This window comes from Apus apus, chromosome 3 (genome assembly GCF_020740795.1).
Source record: "Apus apus isolate bApuApu2 chromosome 3, bApuApu2.pri.cur, whole genome shotgun sequence".
Lineage (NCBI taxonomy): Eukaryota > Metazoa > Chordata > Aves > Apodiformes > Apodidae > Apus > Apus apus.
This window is the reverse complement of record NC_067284.1, coordinates 54,334-82,167: the sequence shown is the minus strand read 5'-3', so window position 1 is coordinate 82,167 and position 27,834 is coordinate 54,334. Positions and strand designations below refer to the sequence as shown.

Genomic DNA, 27,834 nt, shown 5'->3' with positions numbered 1-27,834 from the left:
CCTCCACCACCTCCCTGGGCAGCCTGTTCCAAGGCCTCACCACTCTCTCTGTGAAGGAATTTTTCCTAATATCCAATCTGAACCTCGCCTGGTGCAACTTGATGCCATTTCCTCTTGTCCTATCACTGGTCACTAGGAAGAAAAGCCCAACACCCACCTCACCACAGTCTCCTTTCAGGTAGTTGTAGAGGGCAGTGGGGTCTCCCCTCAGCCTCCACTTCTGCAAGTTGAGCAGGCCCAGCTTCCTCAGCTTCTTCTCATAGATCCAGCTCTCCAGACCCCTAATCAGCCTAGTTGACCTTCTCTGCACCCTCTCCAGCACCTCTATGTCCAGCGCTCGACATGCAGCCTCACCAAGGCCAAGCAGGGGGGCAGGATCACCAGCCTGGTCCTGCTGGTCACACTATCCCTGATGCAGGCCAGGATGGTGTTGGCCTTCTGGGCCGCCTGGGCACACTGCTGGCTCATGTTCAGCTGCTGTCCAATATCACCCCTGGGTCCCTCTCAGCTGGGCAGCTCTCCAGCCACTCCTCCCCAAGCCTGCAGCGCTGCCGGGGGTTGCTGTGGCCAAAGTGCAGGACCCGCCATTTGGCCTTACTGAAACTCATGCTGTTCACCTTGGCCCATTGGTCAAGCCTGTCTAGATCCCTCTGCAGAGCCTCCCTGCCCTCAAGCAGATTGACACTTCCACCCAGCTTAGTGTCATCTGCAAACTTACTGAGCGTGCACTCTGTCCAACTCACCAGTGAAGCTGTTAAACAGCAGTGGCCCCAGCATGGAGCCCTGGGGAACATAATTCGTGACTGGCCACCAACTGGATTTAACTCCATTGAACACAGTTCTTCGGACCTGGCCATCCAAAGAGTTGTGCTGTTTTGGTCATCTGCCTCCTGCAATGCTTTGAACAGAAGCTAGTGGATAAAGCAGGTGTGGATTTTTGGTGCTTTTGCTTTTCTGCCTTGAGATCAACAGAGAGAAATTGCACAGTAAGGAGAAGAAATTATGGAGCTGCAGTCACATTCTCTTGGCAGGTTCATTCTGGGTTTTTTTCAGAAATGCCATTTTAAACAATTGGCTCAGTCCAATATTATTGAACAGTCTTGCTCTACTGTTCTCTTTGAAGCTGATAGGGATTCCTACCATCAGTGTGAACGTGAGAGAGGAGTATGAAGATCTCACCATGATAGAGTCGAAGTAGCAAAAGGAAGTTATTGGAGCCCGACCAGTCCTCTGGTAGGAATAAACAGTGTTTTGTGATATGTAATTATCATCTATGATTTGGAATTAGTGAACCCACATATCCTGGATGTTGCTTGAAAAGACTGTAAATATGCTGCACTTTGGAGGATTCTGGTCTGTGGAGATGATGTTTAACAAAAAGGGTATGATGAGACAAAGTAAGTGCATTTTTCCTCCCTATCTTGGAACACGGTTTCCGAGATAGCCTTGTAAATCAATGTTCTTGAAAGATGTTTTGCCTTTGACTTGTGTCTGAAGAGTAAAAGCCCTGCTTTGCATGTAAGCAGATGTTGTCTTCCTGAGTTCTGGAAAGTCTGAATAGCACTGAATAATTCTGTTCAGTGTTTAAAAACAAAGGGACAAATTCTTAGCTGCAAATCACTGTTGCTCCATTACAACCAGTGGAGCGCTGTGAATTGACTCTGGTGAGGGATGCTGACAGTTGTCTCCCCAAATCTCATGTATACAGTCTTAGAGGCAGAAACAACTTTATTCTGAGGGGCTTTCCTCAAAAACAAAAGCTATTCTTCCTCCTCACTCCACCAGTTCCAGAATGTGAATGTCATCTGGCCAAATGCCCAGGACTAAACACAGTGCTCTAAACATGGCCTCACAAGTTGCTTGTAAAGGAAAAGGGATGGGGTGGGAAAAACCCACCTTTTTGGACTTTTGAAGGTTCTCTCACTTTTTTTTTTTTGCATCCAACATAATGTGTTTGGCTTCTACTTTATATTTGTTGAACACAAATCCATGCTTTCCAGTAATTAACTGCAGGACTCTTTGACCCTGAGTTTGTTGAAACATACTTTCAATGTGAAAATAACCCAAAGTCTTGCTGGTTTTCCCTTCACTCATTATGTACTTAAAGAAAGGGAATGACAGTGTATGTAACTTGCCTGTGGATCCCTAGCCTTGTCTTCCTCTTAATCATTTGCTTAGTAGTTTCTCTTCATGGAAGATGCTTTTTGAGGATTTTCTAAAATACATATTTAAATACATTTGAGAATGAATGTGTGGAAAGCCATGGAAATATGTGCTTGAGTAACTTGATGGTGTTCCTCACTGAGCTTACTGGTTCAGATGAGGAGTCAGAGCTGTGGAGCATGTGAGGATGGCAGAAGGCAGGTCTGAATGATCAGAGCAGCACATTGAGTCAGGGCATGGAAAAATGTTATTTTCTTAGAAGAGTACCCTGTTTTATCTTCCTGCCCTGCAGGTGCCTGCTCAGGTGCTTCAGGCAGAAGCCCCATGCTCTGGCACAGGATAGCTTCTCCCAGGTGGAGCAATGGACAGAATTGCCAGCTGTTTTCCAGCTCAACCTGTGTCCCTGGGCCAGTGTGGCAAGGTGTTGCCTTTTAATCAGGCTTCATGCTGATTCTGTAAGTGAGCATTGTGAGAACTCTGTCATAGGAATTAAATACGGCCCAGACTGAGGTTTGGGTGTGCTTGCTGCTATCTTTGAATCTGCTTGGATGGGAAACTGCTCACCACTTTTTGCAAAGAGAAGTTTTAAAACTGAATTTCTCTCTCCTTTTTTTTTTTTTTTTTACTACAACTGCAAAACAAAACCATGACCTTCATAAAATAATCATGCATCCTTTTGCCATCTGGGGCTTTGGCATGCTTTATGATGTATAACTTGTTGAGACTGTAATTTCTTAGGAAAATTGTTTGATATTGACAACTGTGAGATGCCACCACTCAGTAAATTGATGTAAAAAGCAATTTTAGTTACAGCTGGGAATTAAAAAAATTTCTTCACAATGTTAATGCAAGATCAAGAAAATAATTAATACTTGAATAGCTTGGGAGAAGGAGGCCAGAGTTTTTGCAGTATGTTTGCTAAAGGCCACACCTGTTTGGTTTGCCTGTCCAGGAGCCTTCAGGCTTCTCTAGATTATTTAAATTGTGTCTGCCCGTGTGCCACAGTATAACCCAACCTTTGTACAGAGGCTTTAGAAGTATGTGTCTAGTGACAGCTGTTTAAAATGGTGGTTGTTTGGGAAGTGGACAAGAGTTCAGTTTTGGGAGGTATGTGTGTAGAAAATGTGAATTTTCAGTCATGTGACTTTCACTGCTGCAGTTTGTACTTGATTCACTTAAATAGTAGCTTCAGTAAAACTCACATCCTGAAGTGTTTCTCTGAACGTGGGGTAGATCTGGGAGTTGCTGCTGAAGTTTTTGCAAACTGCTTTTAAATAGTTTTAGAAGATTATCTTTGAGCTATGAGTAAACTTTTCCACTAGATGAATATGTTGGGCTTGCAAAACTGTTTAGTTCAGTGAATTATGAATGTGGGTCAAGTGTCAGCTAGCTCCTCTCCTGTGTCCCAGAAAGGTGCCACCCCTGTCTGCCCTGTTGTGTGAGAAAGATTGTGGCTCTACTTTAATGTAGAATTTAATCCAGGAGGTTTTAATATAATAAAAACAGTGAACAAAAATTGTTGCATTGCAGCAACATTTGGGTCTTACCAACTTGTCATGAGGAATTAAGCAGAAAGCCTCAGTTCTAACTTGTATCTGTGGTCTTAATTATATGTAATATATACTTATTTTTAAACTACATTGCTTGGCATTTTCAGCTTGTTTGATTAGAGAAAAACTGAAGATTCACCATCAAGTGAGCAGCTAGCTTTCCTTTGGTTGATTCACATTTTCTGTTTAATGGTTCTGTAAACATTTTTAATTCGTGTTTGTTGCACTGATAAATACAGCTCACCCATTTTGGCAGGAATTCCCTACAGAGAAATTCTCAACATTTGTTTTGCAGTATGTCTAAAATATCTAACTCTATTGCAATTTTTTATTCTAGAAGGTGTGATCTGCCAAGATAAATATTTGATTTGTTGTAGTGCAGATTAATTTTTTTTGTGTCTATATGAAAAACATTATTTCATCCCTTGGTATTTCATGAATGACAGGGCATATGTTAGCTATCACTTAGTGTGTTTCCCATATGGTTAAGGGCAGCTCTGGAAGCCAGAGGAGTGTTTTAGCTCAATCTTGCATGTCTTGTTCCTCGCCAAAGATAAAGCACTAGCATGTGCACACCCTTTTGGCAGACATACTGGGCATCTTCCTGGACTGCTTGTAGTCTTCTCTTTGCCATGCTGTAGTCTAGACTTGAGAACCATTGTGTTTACGACTCCACAGCCAGCTGGAGGCTTTTTGTCTTAACTTTATTTAGTATCTCAGCCTGAGAGCTATATCTAAATTAAACCTGTTATTTAAGGTTTAATTCAGGCCAAGGAATACATAATACTGTGTTGATTTCACTGATATTGTGTTGCTTTCAGAACGCTCTGTGTTTTGCTTAGAGTTTACAGTTGTTTCGCATGCTTTAAGAATAGACAGTAGCTGACAGTTGTCTTTCAATAATTACTAATAATGTTCTAATAATGGCTACAACTATTAGTTCTATTGTTGCCCATGTAATAATAATAATGTTCCCAAGAGACTTTTGGTCATACCACTGGCATATGGAGTTTAAAACTAAGGAAAAGTCTTGAGCCTTGGCATAAGCTAAGTAGTGCATTTAACTGATTGCTGGACAGAGACACTGTCTAGGAAGTAGTGAACTGAAGAGAGTAGCCTTGATATCAACACATTATCTCATATACCACTTCTTCCTTCACAAAAAAATGCATGTGTTTGTCAATGTAGTTTAAACTTCTGCTAGGAGGCAATACATCAGTTTTGATGGGAAGATTCCTTGTGTTTTTATTTTGTTGGGTCTTCCCGTTACTTCGTGCAGGTGGGCGCCCTGTTCCCTGCACACGTCTGTCTGACAGGACATTTTCTTTGCAGGCAGGGATGAGCTTCTAACACAGGGTACAGATGTCTCCTCTGCGTCGAAGCAGAGCATATCCTTTGGGCCCAACAGAATGGGAAGACAGCCTTTATTTTGTTGGTAGAAATCTTTTGGAACATTGTACTGGAATCTAGTACATTATAAGGACAAGGAATTTAAGAAAGGTAGATCACAGGTTCAGCTCATGCTTGGTAAGCTTTCCACTCAGTAAGATGTTCATACTTTATATATGTATAATTTTAGCTATGAAGGGTCCATCAGTTTTTCTGTTTGTCCTTTTCCTAATTGAATTACTAATGCAGCATAGGCCAACAGATTGTGTTTAAATCTTGAAACTAGGGTAAAGGTCCTGACAAAAATAAAACACAGTTTAGCAGTTTCCAGGATGTACACACTATCCCTGACATCTGCAAATTCCTATTTAGTCTAAATGTACAATCTTCAGAGAAAGATAGTTCATGCAGAGTTTTAGCAAAGTTCATTATGTACATTGTCTGTGACTTTGAGCATTTTATGGAATCCCTGGATTTTCTTCAGCCACTGTCCTGTAGATACATAGAAAGCTGGTTGTCAGTTGAAAGCTTTTTGTCTCAAGTCTGCCAGCTTTTAGTTGAAGGCAATACAGTTATTTACTTGGCTAATTAAACCCATTTATAAGCTAGCATCTTTTCCCTGTCTTTCAAACTGTCATTAACCCCAGCAGGGCAGGCTGAAGAGGATCCAGAGAGAAGGGTCACAGAGATGATCAAAGGACTGGGAAGCCTGCCATATGAGGAAAGGCTGAGAACTGTGTTCAGCCTTGAGAAAGAGAAGGCTTAGTGGAGACCTTATCACCATGTTCCAGGATTTAAAGAAGATGGAGACTCCCTTTTCTCAAGATGTTACATAGAAAAGGCAAGGAGTAATCAGTAAAAGTTATTGCTGGGAAGATTCCAACTGGACACAAGGAAAATTTGTCACAATGAGAACAATAAGCCATTGGAATAGTCTCCCCAAGGAGGTGGTGGATTCCCCAACATTGGACAATTTTAAGCTTTTGCTGGACAAGGTGCTGGGCTGTTTTGTCTAGACTGTGCTTTTGCCAAGAAAGGTTGGACCAGATGATCCCTGAGGTCCTTTCCAACCTGGTATGATTCTGTGATTCTAGTGTGTTGAGGACTTGGATCTGTGCTGTGAACGTGTAGGCTAATTCTGAATTGCACATGAGATCATAATTTAAATGCTGAACCTCCCAGGGCTACACATAGATGTCTCAGATTGTTGGAAAGCAGCTTAAGTTATAATTTCTAGGGTCAGTTTCTTAAGTCCCAGTCTTTATGGTCATGAAATGGTAAATTAAACTGTTACTGTTCCAGGACTGAATATGATACAGTGATGTCAGTGGGATTTGTGTGTGGGTGTGAGATGTGTGAGTGCAAGGGTAGGTATATTTGTGAGTTGATGCATTTGAGGAGATGAGAGAGATACCCTTTTTTTTTTTTCCTTTTTTTTTTTTCTTTTGTGGCAAGCTGCTAAGAAGCATGGCAGCTGTTTGAAGGTGCTTGTGGGCTTGGAATGCATTTCTGATCCAGAGGCTAAAAATCAGAAGTTGTCAAAAGTCACCAAGCTTGTAGGCTTCACACAAGTAGCTATCACTACTGCCTTCTGCAGTGCTAGTAGCATGGGATACTCAGCGTTTGGGGCTGTGCAAAGAAGCAAGGGTAGGAAACTTAGACTGTCACTGACAGGATGGGTGGAGCATGGAAAGAGAAATGGAATTGCTGTGTGTAAAGTGGTGTAGATGTTTTTAAAGCTGGGTTACAGTCTGGGGTCTCTTCCCACTGTGCATCTCTGGAGAGAAGAGACCACTGCAGTTATATTCTGCAGAACATAACATTATCTGAAGGTAGAAGGGGAAAAAATGGTTCTAGCTGTTCAAGCTAAGAATAAATGTGGAAAATATGAGCTGAGTTATATCAGGCTGGCAGCTGACAGCAGCTGCTGCTGTTATTCTTTGGGCTGCAAAGGCAAGTGAAGAGCTTTGCTCCTGCTTGAATCCAGTAGCAGCATCAGGAGGGTGGTTGTAATAGCCTCCGCTGGCTAAGGAGGGATGGGCAGAGGGGACTGGTGGTCCCTCCAGGCTTCCCTGGTTGTCAAGGGGTACTCAGCAACAAATGTCAGCTAATTACTTGGGGGGCAGGGGGAGGGAGGTGGCCTCAGCAAGGCCTTTCTGTGGTGCTCCAGCTGCCCTGTGTGCAGGCAGTAATGGAGTATGCTCAGTCTCTGTCTTAAGGAGGAAGCTGGTACCAGCTTTTTGCTGGGCATTGTTCGTGTTCACCTTTGCCAGCAGGGCTTGGGGTAGGACTTGGCAGGTAAGAGGAGACACAGGACAGTGATCCTGCCCTCATGAGGGTATGGTCCATGAAATGTAGAAGATTTTTTTTTTTTTTTTTCCTTCTTGATTTGCCTTTTGTTGCTATGGTTTTGGAAGGAAGGCAGAATGGGAAAGAAATGGTGAGTTTTAGGGGTGGCTTAAGTTCCCCTAGCTTAGTCACAGTAGGTCAAGTTACTGGGGAGATTTGTGACCCTAGAGACATGGGTTTGTGTATTTGTTGATAAATACTGCCATAGCTGAGGTACAGAAGAATAGATAGAAATTACCTTGTTGGTGTTTATTTAAAAGCAGTTCATAGACTTCGAAGGTTTTTTTCACATTTCTGAATTTTTACAAAGAAGCTGTATAAAAATAATTGGCACTAGATGTAGAAGGAACAGAATAATGCTGCGTTAAGTCTTGAAACTGTGGTATGTAACCACAGGGACTATTTTCATTCATTGGCAGCTTTCTCTTTATTTTCTACAGAAAGAGAATGATGGAATTTCTGTTAGCTGTTACTCAATTTTTTTCATTTTTTAGAAGGACACAAGTAAACCTGTATCCCAGAATGCTTAGCCCCAGCTCCCCATACATGATTGCCAATGTTTGTTGCTAGCAGTCTGTCAGCAAGAATTAAACCTAGAAAATACCTCTCATCATCTGACTGCTGCCTCAGTTTCTGGGTTAGAACACATTCAATTTGAATTAGAAAGAAAAAAGTGACACCAACAGGCTCTTTATCTGACCTCTGTGCATAGTGTAACCCCCAATACAGTAAGCCTGTGGAGTCACCAGTGTGTTTTGTTTCAGAACGGTCTGCTGTTGTCAGTACTTTGACCCAGTTTCACCATTTCACCAAATGAGGCTTATTTTCTTCTAAAACACTTATTTTGAAACACTTTGTCCCAGGAGAGAGGAGAGAGAAAACAAATTGTTTACACAAGCAAAGTAATAGTGGAGAATTAAACACCCACGCTTCCCTCCTTGGGAGTTCCCCTGCTAGTAGCTTCTATGAACTCATAAATATAGGAAGGAGAGAGAAATTTTTAGTAGTAATCAAATGGGTCTTGATATGGCTGTCTGGCAATGATGATATTTATTACCTGTACCACTGGTGAGCCAAAAATATGTTGGACATAGAAGGCAGAACTGGTCATTCCAAAATCTGTGGAGAGGGAAGATCATCTTTGTCTGGGTGAAGACAGCCTAGGAGAGGCTTTAAGCCTTTCTCTTTACTCTTAGAGCCAGTAGCTGTAGCTTTGAAATCTTCCTCTTTATGCATGGGACTGAATGTGTCCCAGTCATCTGAGGGACTTGAGGATAGAAGCAGAAAGGTGTGTTATTGGAGTGATGATCTTAGGTGTCATTCCCAAATAAAAATGTGATGTTGGAAAAAGGGAGAGGGATGAGATGCCACTCAAACTGGTGTAGAATGCCAAGTCTTGGAGATGTTGCATAATGTGAAATGTCTGTTTTTCCAGGATCCTTATGTGGAGGAAGGAGCAGAGAAGAAGAGCTTTAGTAGGAAGTAGAAAATAGTGAAAACTGCAACATGTAAAGATAATTGGGTTGGTGGACAGAAAATGTATGGGTACAGGGAATAAAGCTGGCAAAATCATGGGGTTTCATCCCCAGGGGTTCAGCTGCAAGAGTGCAGGCAAGATGGGTGTAAGGGCTGGGACAGAAGAGACGGGTTGGTCAGTATAAGCACACAGAGGAGAATTAGTGATGGACAAACTGATGGAAAAAGGGAAGAGGGCTGGGAAATCAGCAGTAACCTTTGCATTGTTGGTGAACTGCAAGTCAGCAGTGCCAAAAGGCGGAGCACTAAGATGATGGAGGTACTCGAGATGGTTATCGGAGGGAAGAGTTAAAATGAGAGGTCAGAGGGAGCAGCTGTCCTCTGAAAGAGGATCAAGAAGAACAACACAGGGACAGGAAAGATGACCTGTGTTTACATGACTTGGAAGTTACACACATTGAGACCCAAGCCAGGAAGCTTGGTTGAGGCTAACACTGACAGTCCCATGCTGTATATATAAAAAAAGGAAGAGGAGTGGAATTATCTTGAGACAGATATATCAACAGCCTTCAGCTTTGAATTTCCTGGGTTTCATTGGTGTGTGTCATAACCTTTTTGTTTTCACTATTTAATATTTTTTTTCCCCATAAATAAAGTGGAAGAAGAAACAATAAACTATGCTTATCAGAATAGTGTGTCATGTTTGGCTTCTCATGTATTTGGTGAAACTAAATTGTAGATTCTAAATATGAGCATATCTGAGCTCCTTTATCCCTCAAAGCATCTCTCAAATGAATCCTCACAGCCTCCCACACAAGCAGTTCAGTTACATTAAAAAAAAAAAAAAAAAAAGTAAATAGTATTTCAGAGCATAGCTGGTCAATATTGGGGTTGATTTTCCCATAAAACAGTCACCCTTTATAACCTGTCTTATAGTCATGAATCTTATGGGAAATGTAGAGGTGCCTCAAAAGATTGAGGATTTAAACTTCCTTCCTAGTTTTTCCAGATAGGTCAGGTAGGGGCAATACCCTGTGTATTCATGCCTCCCCCCTGCTCCCAAACAGATCCTCAAATAGGCAAGAAATCAAGACCGTTCAAATTAAGTTTTTCTTCCTGGGCTCTTACATCTCTGTTATTTTTGTTTTGTTTTTAACTCCTAGTCACATTATGAAATAAGTCCAGGCATTTCATCTGCTATGAGGTGTATGTGGCATAGCTGAGAGGACAATGAGAACACTGGGCTTTGGTGATCCATCCTGCTTGCTGTGTTGACATGTTGTACCATGGTGAGCTGACTCACAGGTAGAGCTCAGTCTTGTTTCTTCCACTCTGCACAGTCATGGATAATGGATCCTGACTAGGTTAGGTCAGTGAAAACTCTCTCTGCTATAGGCGTTAAGTGTACTGCTGTCTCATATATTTACATGGGAGGCCTTTGTACAGAGAGCAGTAAGTTTGGTTTAATTAAGTAAAATTTTTCTTCCAGTCTTCTAAAACAAATAGATCAAGACAAACACTGTTCTTCTAGTTTTTCTAGTGAAGATATTTTCTTTTGTTCATTGAGAAATAAAGCTTTTACTTGGTACTCAACTTCATGGTTTGCTGTGTTTGTGCACTGATTCTACAGGGAGGGTTGATAGTTTTGGAAGTGTGCTGCAGTATGAAAGTGGCGCTTAAAGCAATTGGTTCTGCAAAAATTAGTAGTGAGTATTGAATGAATAAAGAAGCAAACTGTCATGTCTATGTGCCTATGATGTGCAGGTGTTTAAAATGAACAGCACAACAACAAAAACATGCATGTGATTTTCCTCATGCAGGCTGTTTGCTTTCTGACCAAGAGGTTAATGTAATCAGTAGTGGAAATGTACCTAATGACATGCAAATACAGTTGTTCTTAAACAGCAAATCTGCAGCTGCACAGCTTGAGTCTGCTCAGATTATTCCCTCGGTGCTGACCTGGTGTAATTCAGTATGTAGGAAACTTTGCGTTCTTAAACAGGCATGTTGAAAATTGATCTTCTCGATATCCAAGAATTTCAGCAGATTTACATTAGCTGACCCAGAGCACTATTTTAGGAGAGAAAAGTGAAGTTGAGTTGCTCTAATTTTTTTCCATTTATTTAACCTTAAATAAATGTTTGCATATTGGCCACTGAGTCAGCTGCCAGGTTTTTTTACATGTTTTCCAGGGGCAGATAAATGATAACTGTGGTTTGTTCAGTCAAGTTTTCCCTGTAGAAAATGAATCGTAGAAAATCCACAAGTTTCTTGCTCCTGCTGCTGCATAGCTCAAAAGTACAATAAATTGTTTGCTCAAAGTTCAGAGCTTTCTGTACCTGGAGATGTTTTCTCACCCAGCCTGTGTGTTTGTATACTTACATCTGTATAATTTGCTAATAGAAAGCTAAAAGTCTTATTAATTTAAACTGATCTGCTTTTGTATTTTGTGCTTTCTGTTGGGTTTTGCAAATGTAGCAATTCCTGTGTGATTAAAACTAGAAATGAGTTTTGGAGTTGGGGTGTTCCCACCCCTGTGAGACACTGAGAAACAAAAATAATATTTTTCCTCTGATAACTTTTCTTTCAAAACAAGCAAACAAAAAGCCAAAGGAAAAAAAAGTGAAGCAACCTGCAACACAGAGTCTTATCCTTGATTTTATTATTTGTTGTGTATTAACTAGAAATTAAAAAAAATACTCCAGTGGTGAATAGGAATACAGACCCCTTTGGGAAGTCTTGGCAAAAACCAGAGGTTGGAGGAGAGGTCCAGAGGTCAGCTCGTCCAGCCCTCCTTCCAATCAGATCAAGGTGCTTGGGACCTTGGCCCTCTCAGTTTTCAGTGTCTCCACGGATGGAGATGCCTCAGCCTTGCTAGATGCCTCTTCCAGCACTGGAATACCTTTGTGGGAAAACTTTCTTACATTGAGTTGAAAGCTCCTGTGTTCCACTTTGTCTTTTGTCTCAGTAATGCACTTGTGAATAGACTCTTGACTGTCCTCTCTGTCCCTCCTGTCAGGTCACTGTAGACAGCAATATGGTCTCTCCTAGCAGGGTGTTGCAGAAAAGCTGAAATTAACCAGGTGGGGTAGCACTTCTTTGTAGTTTGGAGGTAATGTATGCGTGTCTCTCAGTGGAAGTGAGCTTCCTTCACATGCACCTTGGACATTCCTCCTCCTTCTTTTATGTGGTCTCTTGCTGTTTCGTTATGGTATGTCCCGCTCCCCTGATCATGCTTTTATTTTCTCTGTATGCACTGGTGACAGTAGAGGGTTATCAGACATGACACCGTTGTTACAGTAAAGGGTTATCAGAGTTCCCCAGGGATCAGTGCTGGGTCCAGTTCTATTCAACATCTTCATCAGTGACCTTGATGAGGAGACTGAGTGTATCCTCAGCAAGTTTGCTGGTTATATGAACCTGGGAGGACTGGCTGATTCATCAGGAGGCTGTGTCCTTCAGCAAGAGTTGAACAGACTGGAGAGCTGGGCAAAGAGGAACCTAATGATGTTCAACAGGAATGAGTGTAGAGTCTTGCACCTGGGAAGGAACAGCAACATGCATCAGTACAGGTTAGGAGCTGGAAAAGCAGCTCTGTGGAGAAGGACCATGGAGTACTGCTGGATGAGTTATCCATGGGGCAGCAATGTGCCCTTATGGCCAAGAAGGCAAATGGTGTCCTGGGGTGCATGAAGAAGAGTGTGTTCAGCAGGTTGAGGGAGGTTCTCCTGCCCCTCTACTCTGCCCTAGTGAGACCACATCTGCAGTATTGTGTCCAGTTCTGGGCTCGCCAGTTCAAGAGGGACAGGGATCTACTGGAGAGAGTCCAACGGAGGCTACGAGGATGATTAAGGGCTTGGAACATCTGTCTGATGAGGAGAGGCTGAGAGACCTGGGGCTGTTTAGTCTGGAGAAGAGAAGACTGAGAGGGGACCTTATTAATGTCTATAAATATCTGAAGGGTGGGTGTCAGGAAGGAAGGGCCAATCTCTTTTCAGTTGTGGCCAATGATAGGATGAGGGGCAATGGATGCAAACTAGAGCACAGGAAGTTCCACCTCAACATGAGGAAGAACTCACTGTGAGGGTGGCAGAGCCCTGGGACAGGGTGCCCAGCGAGGCTGTGGAGTCTCCATCCCTGGAAACCTTCCAAACCCACCTGGATGCCTTTCTGAGTGACCTGCCCTGGGTGTTTTGCTCCTGCTCTGGCAGAGGGGTTGGACTCAATGATCTCCAGAGGTCCCTTCCAGCCCCTACCATTCTGTGATGTGACCCTGTCATTACAGTATCTGAAACTCAGCACCACGTGGTTTACTCCTTGAAAACTCTGTGAGGTAGGGCAGCACTGTTCCCAGTTTTCATGGCAAAAAAATACTAGTTATGTATGAAAGTTCTCACCAAAACTGAGACCAGTTTCTTAAATTTGGAGAGTGCACTGACCACCAGGACTTCCTGTCTCAATTGAACCGTGCATGGGATCACAGAGGGCACGTACGCTTCCTGAAGTCACAAAAGTGCCTTTCTCTCTCGAAGGTGGTGCCATGCTGTTTAGATTTTTCTCATTGTAGATACACATGTAATCCAAAAAGTGATTCAGGTGCTTCCCTTGCTGTTGGACTAATTCTTCTAGAAGCAGTTGGAAAATGAGGTATGGGGCAGGATTTGCACAACCTGGGGTGTGCAACACAGCTGATGCTGCAGAGCGAGATGGTGGCTTTCTGCACTGCTGCCCACAGTGACAGCTGCTGCTTTTTAGGTTGTTCAGGGGACTTTGGCTGTTGGTTAATGTGCAGTCACTGTGAGGACACTAATGGGCAGTACAGGCTTGCACAGCTATGGTACTGTGGGGGTTGTGTGTCATTGTGCAGCTCCTTGATTCTGTGAACAACGTAGGTTTCGGTATACAGCCTGAGTTTATAAGGTCCACAAAATTACTATTTAATGTAGTATGTCAATAGCTTGAATAAAGGAAAAAGCGTGAAGTTGTTCCTAACTAATACTAAGGGCTAAGCAGCCCAGGTGATCACGTGTTTTAACACTTTTTTACCAAGAAATTAAAATATTAGCCCTTAGCACAGACTTGGCTGAAGTAAAGCTACTGTGCGTTTACCTGCACTACCTTATGACACTCAAAGGAAGAGCAACCTGCCTCCTGAGGAGCCGGAGCTACTGTCACTGGGAGCTCTCTGAAAAAACAGGTGTCAAGTGCAGGACATGTCTGATGACCTGATTCCATAGCTAATACGTAAAACATTAGATCAGTGGGGGTCCAATTTACATATTTTTCCTTTGAATGTGTCACATGGAAGATGAGCCTAGGGTCAACACCAGAATAAGAAAATGCTGTTTGTTCCCTAGTTACTCATTGCCTTGACATCTCGTGCTGTGCTGAAGCTGAGGTGCACAGCGAATGGCACTTTCAAGTGTTTGTATTCTACAGTCTCAGGGCGAGCAGCACAGGCTTTTAAGTAGAGCTTGGAGTAACAGATCTGCTCAGTGACTCATGGGCTTCTTAGAGACTCCTCTTGCATACCATTTAGGGTGCTCTGTTATGAACCTCATTCCAGTACTAGTGGACAGCAGTGGAAATCTTTCAAATAATCTTGGCAAAACATCTATGGAATAATTAAACTGTTGCTTGCTGTTTTAAGATGGCTATTTTCTGATTGAGAGATCTCTATTAAGCAGATCAGCGATGCAGCTAACACAACTATAAAGTGTTATTGCATTTTAATTGAAAGAACCTATGTTTTGTCATTGATAGGTGGCATATAAATAATTCAATGTTTGATTTTAATTGATTTTTTTTAATAATGAAGAGCCAAAAAGAGAGTTAATGTAATGTATTAATTAAAAAAATATATATATATACAGGTTTTGCAGTTCTCTTGAGGTCATTTGCAATCCATGGTTCATTTTTACTCTTAAGGTCAATCAACCAACTTCTAGTTCTGTCTGCCATTTTTATTTATTTACTTTTCAGTTCTGTGTGCTACTTTGGGTAAGCAAATGGAATCCTTTTCAATTAATTATATGAAGATAGATTTTCAAAAGCAATTTTTTTTGTCCTGTCTCTGCAAAGGGATTTGCTTTTACTGGAAATCAGCTGAAACTTACTGCTTATTATTTCTGAAAACCCTGATCAAAATGAGCGAGAGCTTTGATGTTCTTCATACTCTGCCACACTGGAAAAATGTTTTAAAATGGGAGTCACGCATGTTTTACAGTGCTGTGGCAATTTAGCTTTCTGATGTTTATGAAACAGTGGACCTGATGATGAGTGCTGGAAATGCCATCTTTACTGCTTGTGCTGACCTGAGCAGTGTCACAGGACAGCACACGTGGCCTGGGGTGCCAGTTTCACTGCCCCTGGAGCCATACACTGGAAGTACCTGTCAGCACTTGATGGACCTGGGGGGAGGTTGTGCAAGTGCAGAATGCTTTAAATAGTGTGCTTGACTCTGCAAAGAAGTTGTGCTTCTGTTATCAGACTAAGTCAATAGGTAAAATTAATTCCTGATGGTTGCTCAGAAGTCTCTGAGATACTTCAGCAGCACATGGGGAGTTTGAGACTGAAATTACTCAAGAACATTTTCTGTGTGAATTATTGATGTCCAATGTAAGAGGAGTGTGTTGAGGTTTTTTTTTCTTGAGGTAGGTGAATACTGTGACACTACAGATACGTTTTGTGACTTTTTAAGTTGCGCAGTGAACTTAAGGTTACCAGAAGTCAGTTTTAGTTTAAAACCAGTTATTGTAGGCACGGAGCATCATCCACATCCTGGCTTTTATGTGTGGCTGGTTTGGCTTATTCTTTTGAATTTGAAAAGTTTGATACGTACTTGCTAATTTTTCTGAAGAGCATTGTTGCGGCTGTCCTGGTTTGTCTGGGAGGGAGTCACGGGCCAGCCCTGGAGGACAGGCCAGCAGCAGTTCCTCAGCTGGGAGCTGAGGACAGAGCTGAGCTCTGCCTGGCAGGTGTGTCCCATTTTACAGTGTCACACTCATTGTAAAGGGGAAGGCTTGCTGAGAGTGGAGAGAGACTTTCCCTTCTCCTGAGGACTAGGCTGAGTATAACCTTGTATACTTTATGTTAGTATTAGTTTTGCTATTACATGAAATCTGTTTTCATTTCAGCCTACGAGGCTCCTCTCCTTTTCCCAATCTCCCTTTTTGGCTGAGGTGACAGAGCAATTGCTATAGTTCAGTCCTGGATCTGGGCTAAATGTAGACGGTGTTTTAATGGAAGAACTGACAAAGATTAACTGCAGCTGGGACAGCTTCTGTCCCCAGGCTCTCCCTGAGCCCAGGGAGGGGAAAGGCAGGTTTAGGGGACCTTTGATAAGTGTCTGTTCTGTGTCCTCCTCTCCAGAGTTACCCTGGAAACTTATTCTTTCTCGTCTTCTTAAGTTTTGCATATCTACAGATACTGTGCATGTATTTAATACATGATGGATACTTCAGGTGCTGATTATCAAGAGCATGCTGCAGTGTCCTTACCTGGCTTTCAGTAGATTCAGTATGGCATGCCTGTGCAGTTTTGGTTGGTTTGTTTTCCAAACACAGTGATAAGAAATTATGCTGTATATCAGTCATTGTTCGGTGCCAAAGAGTAAAATGTAGAATAAGATGCTGTACCAGGTGCAGCTATCCAGTATTTCCAGAATAAGGATATCTAATCACTTAACCCTAGGTCATGGACGTATTTGAGTGGATTGACCTGTTTAAGCTCACTGAACCAGCAGTAGGTCAGGTCTCTGCTTCCCCCTTGCTGCATGGAGGAATGTTGTCTCTGGCAGTGATACAGGTAGAGTTTTGCTGGGCACCAGTTGGGCAAGAAGGTAGGAGTTAGGACATGAACACTGAAACGCTCATCCTTTTCTGGGACTCATGGCACAGGAGATAGGGATGTTTTTCTCAGGTGCCTAAAGTAACCCACAGTCAAGTCCAGCAGGTGGTTATCTTGTGCAGGTGCAGATTCTCTAACCCATCTCTTTGCATTTGACTTAATGCCTTGTTATGAATTCTGAAGCTTCTCCAGACCTTGAAGCTGTATTGTAATTCAAGCTATTACCTTTTTTTGCTTTGTCCAGGAACTGCAGCTCAATGTTAAGTGCTTGTTAAGAGGTTTGAAAATGTATTTCTGAACGTTTTTACTTATTCACTAGTTTTTGGCAGGAATAACATATAGAAATTATTGAAACACTGCCAAGAAATTATTGGGTTTTGAGATGTATATGCCAGAGAATTTGGGAATACTGTGAACCTTCTGAAAGGTTATCCAAATCAAAGCCAGTCTTATAAATGTATTTCTCTGACATGTCTAGAGGCAAAACAAGACATGAATGTACCAAAGTACAATCATTCTCTTATAAGAGATGTGGTAGTATCCTTCACAGTTAAATGCTGTGCCAGAGGAAATTACTTGGGTTTTTATTCCTTTTCAGTAATGTGGAAAGTATGCCATGAGAGCAAGCAGGAAGAGGTAGTTCAGTGGAAGAGAGGAGGGAGAAACTGTTTGGAAGGGGTGCAGAGAGGCAGCACTAGCAGCAAACATAATCCTCTTGGTGGTATGCCACATTCAGCAAAGATTAAGGACTGGATTTTTCCAAGGCATTCAGTGTTTGCCTAACTGTAGGCTCCTGTTGGAAAGAGTGATACCATGTCTGTTTGTGTCTGTGGGAACAGTCAGGCCAACTCTTTTGCACTTTTCAGATAGGATTTTCAGATTATTTCATTTCTGCATTTATGACTTCAACATAGATAAAAGAAGTGGGTAGACAGCTGTGAGTGAGACAGAGGATTTATCCAAACTCTAATGGGACTTAAAACCTCTCCTGAGTGTGCCATGCTGAAATAAGTTCAAATTCCTCTTTATCCTTTAGTCTCCAAAAAGGCTGCCAGTGAGCAGGATCTGCAATCAAGGGGGAAAAATAAGCCTGCAGGCAAAAAATTGGCTGGTGCAGCAGTGGTGACTAGCTGAAATCAGATGTAGAAAGATCAGTTTACAATTTTGGCATTTTCCTATTTTAGATTAAGTCAGTTAAATACATCAAGCCTGATCCATGGACTAGCTCACAACCCCTGAAGATCCGAGTCTGTTCAGGTGTAGTAGTTTCTGATATTTTATGGCTTTAATGCATAGTGAGGTGAAGGAGTCTCTGGAAGGATGGCTGTGATTTTAACAGCATTGTTATGCTAACCAGGACGAGGAGAATTGATACTTCAGGATACAAATACCAGGGTCAGAATGATCAGAACAAGTCAGAAATGATCAGCCAGGGAAGCAGAAAACAGCTGTGGCCTGTACTAAATAAGCAAGTTGTGACAGTATTGGGAGCTGAAGAGTGACATTTGCATGGTACAGTTTGATTACCTAGGAGAACGTTACTCTCTGTAAGTCAAAGCTGTGCTGTCCATAGCTGAGGGCTGAGGGGGGAGGACTGGACAGTTTGCCAGCTGTTTGTTTTAGGAAAAAGGAACCACTGGGAAAAGAGCAGACATGCTGCACAGGTTGATCTTGCCCATCTCCTCCTGGTTTTGGGGGGGGGGTACGAGGTGATGACCCTGTGAACAACAGGCATGGAGCTGGTGGTAAACTCTGTGTCTTTGCATTCCAAATAGTGCAAAATGCATCTTACCCCTCTCCTCAGCCTTGGTGAGGCTGCACCTGGAGCACTGGGTGAAGTTTTGGGCACCATGGGATAGGAAGGACAAGGAGGTGCTGGAGAGGGTACTAGGCTGATGAGGGATCTGGAGAACAGGTCTTATGAGAGCCTGAGGGAGCTCGGGCTGTTCAGCCTGGAGAAGAGGAGGCTGAGGGGAGACCTCATTGCCCTCTACAACTACCTGAAAGGAGATTGTGGTGAGGTGGGTGTTGGCCTCTTCTCCCTAGTGACCAGTGATAGGACAAGAGGAAATGGCATCAAGTTGCACCAGGGGAGGTTCAGATTGGATATTAGGAAAAATTTATTTACAGAAAGAGTGTTGAGGCCTTGAAACAGATGACCCAGAGAGCTGGTGGAGGCACCATCCCTGGAGATGATAAAAAATGGGTAGACCTGGTGCTTTGGGGGATGATTTGGTGTTCACGGGGGCATAGGGCTGATGGTTGGACTTAATGATCTCAAAGGTCTTTTCCACCCTTACTGATTCCAGGTTTGGGGAGGCAGTAGACACAGTTCACCTTTGTTCTGCTCATTGTTTTTGAAGTTATTGTGTTGCATGTTTCTGCTACCTGTTTAGTTTTTCAAGAGAGAATTGTTTCTTGAGAAGGATTGCAAGCAGTTGTTCATGGCCCTTCTACCTACATCTGTAGTGACTGTCTGTCTTACTGTTGCTCACTGACAGGTGACAGGCAACCAGGCTTTTTGCAGGAGAGTAGCTTACACAAACTCATCATGTTTGGGTAGGAGAGATAAAAGTAAAGACGGCGCTTGACAAAAAATGGGCACTTGATCAGGGAATGTTTGTTATTTCTAAGCTTTTTCAAATATTTTAATTAAAATGACAAAATACAGAACTATGATACAGTGTATAAAGAGTGACTTACCATTTTTGCTGTATGCATTGTTTGTTTTCTACAAGCAATGTGCTCTTGCATTATTTGAAAAAAAAAAAAAAAGACTGTAAACCCTTTCTGCAGCCAGAAGAATGATGGAATTAGAATCCTTTTTGCATAATCCCCTGGCTTTTTACTTGTGGATACAGCTGTGCTAACACAATGCAACATTTGAGTTGAGAGGTCTGCCAAATCCTGGCACCAATGGCAGTTTTCAGACTGAGACTCTTATTTCATAGATTTTCAAAGTGATACTGTGCTCAGTTGTATCTCTGTGGCCCGGGAAGTTGGCTTTCAGTTAACTTTGCAGGGGAAATACGTTCAAAAGGAAAAGTTTAACTTTGCCAAGAATGAGATAAGGTCAGAGTAATTAGACAAACCAGATCTTTGTAGGTTAGAGATGAACACAGCCCTGCACTCCATGGGGTACTGCAAATGTGGTAGGAGAACAGGAAAGTGAAATGCATGAGGATGCTTAAATTTGCTGAAAATCTGGAGATCTGTATATATCTCTTAGTGTATTCTCAAGTGTAAGTTTGCATTTTAGAAGTGGGTTTTTTAACTTTTTAAAAAGAAGTGAAATGTATTTATCCTTCATGTTTCTATTTTCCAGTTTAACCCACCAAAATAGGTTCATTGAATTAATTGTAAGTTTTTAATACTATATATTTATAAATTGCTAATATAATGTGATTGTAATGTGATGGTAATTCATAGGCTTTCAAGTGCATGTGTACCCAGCCTCCATGCATTTCTGTTAAGAGACAGCAGGGGTTGTATTTCAGCTCCTCTTCTGCAACCTGCCACTGGAGGGGTGTTTGGCCTAGGGGCTGCCTTGGCAGCTCTCAGTCAGCATTCGGCTGACACCAGCTGAGCTGGGCCAGTTGAGGTCTGAACTGATATTTTCTCCTGATCTTCCTGGGCTGCAGAATAGTAAAACCCTTTTTTGTTTGCCTGAGGTAGTTTCTGTGAGTGTCTGCTCGGTGGTTGCATTGCCATTACAGATTGAATGAAAGAGGACAGCTATTTCCTTCAGTGGGATAAGTTAGGCTTAAAATACAAAAAAGTGGGTTCTGCTAATTCTGCTGGTGAGCCAGCTGAAAGAAGGCAGCAGGTATCTCCTTCCTTCAGTGACAGCATTAATGGAGTCTCTTCCCACTATCCTTTTGTCAGCATTTGTAAACAGAGACTCTCTTGTTAGTTTGGCGAAGAGACCAAAAATCAGTTAGGAACAGTTGTATAGCCTCGATTCCTTACATGACTGAGCAGAGATGGGATAAGAAGGATTGTGGGGAATGACTTTAAGTTCCTCAGATTGCTATGCTCTTTACTTTCCAGCTCAGGGGAGGAATGCAGACTGTCATATCTCTGCTAGGACTTTTAGCTGAAGAAAATGGGATGTTCTGCCTTGTAAAAGCAAGATTGGAATGAGAGGATTAGAGGGAGGGATCCTGAGAAGTCCAGGAAAACGGTGATCAGCACTACTACAGTCAAGTATAAGAACATGTTAAATACCAAATAAAATTGCAGGAGAGGGAGAAAAGCAGGAGCTGTTTTGACAAGAAGTCAGAAGTCTCCGTCCCATCCAGGCGCCTGAGTGGTGCTCTGGCATTCCTGAGTAAATGGAAACCAGGAGGAGAAGAAAGACGGTGAAAAACAGCTTGCATGGCAGTGAGCATCCATGGAGTAGCATCACATTTCAGAGAAATTTGCCAAGTGGACAGATAATTCCTTTTCCCTCTCCTGTATTGTCCTCTGCGCACACGAGGTTGGTCGGGGCTGGGGGGCAGCGCTGGGCTGGGGAGGGACGGAGCTGCTGGAGGGGCCAGACAGCGGCTGCTGCGGCGCGCGGAGGCGAAGCCTTGGCCACCGGCACGCGGGAGAGGCCACCTTCCAGATAGCCAGACTAAAGGTCGCATGAATTACACAGTGAATTGGCTCCTGCAGCTTGATGACATTTTCAGATGGGCTTCTGAGCAGTCACCCGGGCAGTGTCTGAGCAAATCCATCTACACTCTCTGCCCCAGTCCCTGAAGCCCAGAGAACGGGGAAAGGCACATCTGCAGTGCCTGCAGAAATTTGCAGTCTTTCTCCGCCCAGCTGCCCAGTCAAAAAAGGCAGATTTTTCCTTTTTGACAGCCTCATACTGTCCCAGCTTAACACAGACAGCTTCAGAGCTGTGGCTTTCAGCCTGCTTTAGATCTGACCGAGCATCAGATGTGGACAGCTGCAGAGGGAAATGAAACCTCCTGACAGCAGGTTTGTTTTTCTGCAGTTGTTGCTGTGCAGAGTATGCTTCTGATTCCTGAGGCAGGAGACAGGTATAGGCCCACCCTCAGGTTTTGGAGTGTTGCACCCACCCTGACTGTACATTTCACCAGCAGGTCTTTGTTTGCTTAATGGGTGGTGTAAAAATACAGACGCACCAAGAAAAAAAAAAAAATCAAACACACAAAAAACCAGCCCAGCAAAAGTGTCTCCCACTGTTCTGAGTTTAATCAGAAATACTGGAATCCTCTCAATCATGGAACAGTACCTAGGTTACCTAAGTCAGTTTGAAATTATGTTGTAACCACAAAGGGTGGATTCACTGGCTGCGTAGGGAGCTGAGAAGAGCAAGAACTTGAGCTCAGAGTTATGGTCGTGCAGGTAGTAATAATATTACAGAAATAGTAACAGTAATAGCAGCTATGGAAAAGTTAGAGCTTCAGAACGTCTTATAAGCAAAGTAAGCCATGGTCTTGTCTGAGGCTTTCTTCTGACTTAGAGCCACACTGCTCTTTGAAGGGCTTGTTTGCATTCTTCTCTGAGTGTGGAAACTTATAAACCTCTGTTCTGTTTTGAAATAAGATGAATGTAAAAATCCTGGCTTGGTCTTATTTTTGGAACAGGATTGCATGCAGACATCCTTGTGGTTAAATTTTAAAAAATGAAAAAACATTAGATTTCCTGTGAAGGGGGTAGTTGTTTGCAAATAGAATGATGACTGAGACTAGAGATGCAATTACAACTGCATGGTCTTGCTCATAAACGCCTAATGTAATTAATTTAAAAGCTCTGGGTTTTTTTCTGTGGAATTAAATTTGGTGGTGTCATTAAGAAGATAGCATCAGCTTGGAAAACTGAGGGGTTTATTTTAATTCCTTTTTGGGCTTCTTGGGTCTCCCTCTACCATATGTCGTTCAGGTGCAAATTCCCTTTTCAGATTTCACTGGAGGAAAACATATTTATTATATACATTTAAAACTCTTGTTGTATGGCAACCTTTAGATTTATTGTATTTTATATAGGCTGTTCTACACAATCTTTAAAATGTCATGATGCTCCCCAGAATAGAACAGCTGTTCTGTGCCCTGGTGCATGTGTCAGGAGGACACAGCTCAGCCATGTAGCAGCGCCTGCACGCCCCTCACCCGGCTGCTCTGGAGCTTCTTGCAGGATCGGTGCAATCAAGTTACTTAGACAGACTTTAAGCAAAGCAACAGGGATCACAGTGCTTTAGAGCCTCATCAGGAATGTATTCCTTTAAATATGCTGATTTACAAAGAGGTTTTTTTGTTTGTGGATTGTTTTGCTTTGGTTTTTGTTGTTGTGGTGTTTGGTTTTTTTTCCAGCACTGTTTTTTGTCTTGTCATCTGCTAGTGTTTGGCTTTCAGGAGAATGCAGAATTCAGGATTTATTTCTTTTTTTTTCTTTCAACCTTTAAAGTCTGCAGGCACCGGCTGGAAAATAGGCTCGTTCCTGAGCTTCCCGGCATGGCTGCTTTTTAACCAGAACCTAAGTGGAAAAATGTAACCTTTTCTACTGCTCTTGTGGTACGGCATGTGGGAAGAGGGTGAACAATTTAAAGCTTCCTGCTATGTGTTAAAACCAAGAGAAAATATTTATTTTCTCCTTCTTCTACCTCTCACCCTTTTCCAGCCCTTGTGCTTGCCAGGGCTTTTCATTTAAGCCTTTTTTCTTTTCAGCTCCTCCTTCCTCCGTGGTCGTGTTTACCCTTGTTGCCCGGGTGGGGTGTGTATGTGTCAAATTTGTTCTTTAACTCAGCTTTCTCTGTCCCAGCTGCTTTGTTTTGCTCAAGCTCCATCTGCAGCCGTGCCACTGAACTTGTTTTTCACTGCTGCTCTCTGCCATTTACATTTCCATTTCTACGTGTCTCAAACCAAAAGCTCTGCCTCTATCTTAGTCCAGAATGTCTTGGCACCTACAGTATTTGCTATCCAGGCAGCTAAAATTTCCAACACAACTATGTACTGTGTGGTCAGTAAATGTGTCTGCGAGAAGAGTTAGGCTATTTAATTGCAATTATAAACTCACTGTTAAAAAGCTTAGAAGGACTTTTTAGGCATGGAACTTGGCTCCTGTTTAGTTCAGAACTTTATTCACCAGTTACTGGTGTGATTTGGTTGGGACTCCAGAAACACTCTGCTAATCAGCTGGAGATCACGCCGATGGTATTTCTTGTTGTGTGCACATGTGCTAGTTGTGCCTTCGTGTATTCTTCTGGGTGTTAAACCCTTCATTCACTTTACCTGACAGTGGAACATGCAGGTTTTTTCCTGACTGAATCTTCAGTTTCTCAGAAGACTTAATTGCATTTTAGGAACTTTAAGCAGGATTGTTGGAGTAGGATTTGGGGGTTTCTTTTTGTGAGGGGTTTTTTCTTTTTGTTTGAGTGTTTTTTTTTCACATTCATGATAATGTGTTTTCTTCCTTGTCAGTGATTTATCTTTTTTTTTCCCTTCTGATCAGCCCTATTAATACTGTAATAGTTGAGAGGGGATTTTAGTGACATTTTAGCAGTTTGTTCTGTCTGTACTTCACACTAAGGTCAAGCAAGCAAACAAAGCAATCGTTATGTTTTAGCATTCTTTTTAATGAGCACATTAAAATCTATTCAGAGCAGCTGTGAAGAGAAGGGAGAAACATGGAACTCTGGGTTGCGCTGTCTTTTTGAAGCAATTTATGGAAAAACAATGGATTAGAGGGATGTGTAAGGATTCTGGTAGGAAATAAATGTCACCCTGTTGTTAACAGAAAGGGATTTGGCAGAAGGCTTCTCTTGACTGTTTCTGTGGCTTAGAAAGGAATTTCCTACAGACTGGACTAACTTCAAAAATATTTTTACTTTTAGGAGTTCAAGGCATACAGTGGAGTCTGCCTGGGGAAGATGTCGTCTTTGGCAATGAAAGCCAGTTGTCGGGACAAAAGAGGGAGTTTCTTTAAGGTAAATGAGATATTACACAGAACATAAAGCACATGGTTTTATGTGAAACGTGTGTTGCAGAATGTGCAGTGCAGGCTGTGAGACATACAAAGTGTTTTCTGTAAAATAGGCAGCACTTCTCTGAGCATCTTTTTTAACAGGTGGTATTCAGTTAGATTACCATCCAGGTATTTAATGTGTATGTTGTTTTCCTGTACACTGAATAGAATATTTGGTGTAAAACAGCTTGTGGCTTTCTCTAATGCTGAGAACATAAGCTTTATTAGGCATAAGGCATAAAATGATTGGAGCTTTCATAAACTGGATTTGTAAGGCTTAAAGCTGCAGTACAGGTTTATCATTTCCATTATTGGATTGAAAATTGATTTAATTTCCTTGCCTATTTTAAGAAAAAATTGGCTTCTTGTTTGTGTGTCATCTGAACACTCAGAAAAACACTGGATTTGTATTTTTATGTTTTGGTGGTTTTGCTTTGTATGTGGGTTTTGTTCGGTGTTTTTTTTGTAAAGCTTAAGTGCATCTTGTTTGAAATGCGTGGAAGTACTCGGCCCAGCTTCCTGATGACAGAGGCACTGAGAGCTAGTTCAGTTCTGGCACGAACCTGCTTGTAGAGAGAACATGGAAATAATTCCATGTAGTGTTTTTGTATTCTGGGAGCTGTTTCAGGGTGTCATACCCCCTCCCTGGAGGTGTTCAAGGCCAGGTTGGACAGGGCTTTGTGCAACCTGGTCTGGTGGAAGGTGTCCCTGCCCTTGCAGGGGGGTTGGAACTAGATTATCTTCTAGGTGCCTTCCAACCAAACCATTCTATGGTTCTGTGGTTCTATGATGTGGCTTACAGCACACACGCAGCCTATTCCAGTGAGAATTTGTTTCGAGTGAGAGCCCTTCTGTCTGCCGTAGGTCCATTCCCATCATGGAATAGAGCTGGAGCTTGGCAATGTACAAAAGGGGCCAGGAAGGTAGGACGCAGCAGATACTCTCCTCATCCTCCTGGGAAACACCTGGGAGGTGGCATAAACAGAGGCCTGTCTGGACTTGAGGTGATGCTCAGAGCTGCAGGGAGGCAGAGCCCTCAGTTGAAGCATCTTCAGATGCTCCCTGGAAGTCTTTAGAAATGCACTTTTCCCTTGGCATGACTGTCTTTTTGTCCTGCTAACCTCATTACAGCTGGAAGATGGAACCTTGAGAACTGCATGAGAAAAGATGTACTTCAGATTGGCTGCCAGCTCTCATTAGCTTTTGTGCATCTTCTGTGATCATCTTCACTTGTACATAGTTATGAATTACTTCTGCCTCTGGGAACTTCTCTCAAGTTAAACTTGATTGCTTGATTTTGCTTTTCCCCAGTATTTCCTGGTGAATTAACTTGTGTGATTGGCCCCAAATTTGCTTAGCACAGGCATGAACAATCACACTGCAAAAGTAAGCATAGGTCACTGTGTCCACTCTTCTGCCTCCTGCTCCATGTGAGGCTTGTTAAGGCATTGGGGGATCAGCCAAAGGGCTTTGGGGGCTGCAGTGAGCTTACTGCTTTTTAGGGGAGTGCAGGAACATGTTTTGGTCTTTTTATATGACAGAGGGAGAGTTTCTGCAGTGGAGAGACTTCAGAGAACTGTCATCTTGCTTCATAATACTGTTGCAGTGACACACATACACATGGAAGCGTTTGTTTCATGTGTTGCATGTTTTCTTAATTTTAAAGCAATCTCAGCAGGCTGATCCGTAAGAAACAAGCCATCAGTGCTCCAGTGACAGCATGCTTTCCTCTTTGGCTGGCCCAGAGCTTCATGTGGTCAGTAATAATCAGGGGCTTCTGGGGACAGGAATTACTTCTCAGTTTTGCACAGCCCTTTTGTTTTGTCTTGTATTTCGTAAGCACAAGCATCAACCTTGTTTGATGGCAGTCCACAGCCATTAAGGGAGAATGGTCATATTTTCAAATCATAGCAAGAAGCTGTCTCACAAGGAGTATTTCTAGGTTGTCACGCGTGTGCTGAAGGAACTGTGATGTCAGTGGACTGTAAGCATGTGCCCATGTAATGTTCTGCAGTCCTGTCGTACTCCTTTTGTAAGTAATTCTTCCATGGAAAACAGATGGTGGACTAGCTGTTTCGTAGGCCTCATGTTCATGGTGTCATGGTTGTAGTTACTCAAAATGAGTAGGAAATGGAGTATGCCTGAGCAATTTCAAGATGCCATACTCTTAAGAACATAAGAATCATTGACAATTAAGAAACTAAGGTTGTCCTAAATTTTCCTAAGCGCAGGGGAATGACCTGAAGAATAGTGGGAATAATAGATGCCTCTCACCACCCCTGGGAAGCTGCACTGTTGGACCACCGTTCTGAACCTGCAGCATCGAATTGGAAACTGCCTGTGTGTAGTGTTCCTGGTGTCTGTGCCTTGTGTGTACGGTGAAACCACCTTCTCTTTCTTTCCCTCCACACAGTTGTCAAACTGTGACAACACTTACATTTGCTGAGCTCTGGACAGGTGAGCAAACAGTTGGCACATGAGACTTTTTCAGTTTGTTATTTTAATTTTCCAGGTCTGTCTGTGTTTGTCTCCCAGGAATCAGGGTACAGCCTTTTACCCATCCTAGCCAGTACTTAAGAATGCGCTCCCAGACACACAGACTGTGTGGTGTACTTGTGCATATGGCTCTCATGTTGTGCCTGTTACTCTACAGTAGCTCAAGAAACCTTGAGAATGCTGGTGTGCAGTTTCTCAGGGCACTTAAATCCTCATGAAGGGTGTCTTACCATTCTCAGCAACGTTTATGAGAAAATTCATTGACAAATACCAGTGGGAAATTCCACCTTTTCTTTCTGCTTCTTAAATAGTTCCCTTTGCTGTAGCTTCTAACCATCTCTTAGTTTTCTTACTTTCATGCTTTTGACTGTAAGTACAACACGAAAACAGTATTGTCCTCATTTTGCAAAGAGCAAAAGTCTGTAGTTTTATAGGCTAAATTTTCTGACCTCTTTATACCTTGCAAGTGATGAAGGCTCAGAGCCAGCAAGTAGTAAAACTGAAGCAATGATGGCGTTAGGCTTGTATAATTCTGGGTCTGAATGGTTGCCAGTGGTAACAGAGCTAGTCTGTGGTAAAGCAAGGA

At 42.5% G+C, this 27,834-nt stretch overlaps 1 protein-coding gene across 4 annotated transcripts in view; it reads left to right on the top strand.

Moving 5' to 3' along the window:
• RIN2 (Ras and Rab interactor 2) overlaps positions 1 to 27,834 on the top strand; it is a 74,662-nt gene that overhangs the window by 4,586 nt on the left and 42,242 nt on the right. Inside the window, exons 1-2 of one of the 4 annotated variants that reach the window (XM_051613700.1) lie at positions 24,649 to 24,714; positions 26,984 to 27,209. The exons of 1 other annotated variant lie outside the window; for it this stretch is intronic. Coding sequence is in view for 1 of the 3 variants with exons in the window: in XM_051613705.1 (XP_051469665.1) it covers positions 24,658 to 24,714 (57 nt within the window). In the remaining 2 variants the exon portion in view is untranslated. Of the gene's footprint in view, positions 1 to 24,621; positions 24,715 to 26,983; positions 27,210 to 27,834 lie in introns of those variants that run through there. 2 more of the 4 variants (XM_051613705.1, XM_051613704.1) reach the window with 2 other exon arrangements.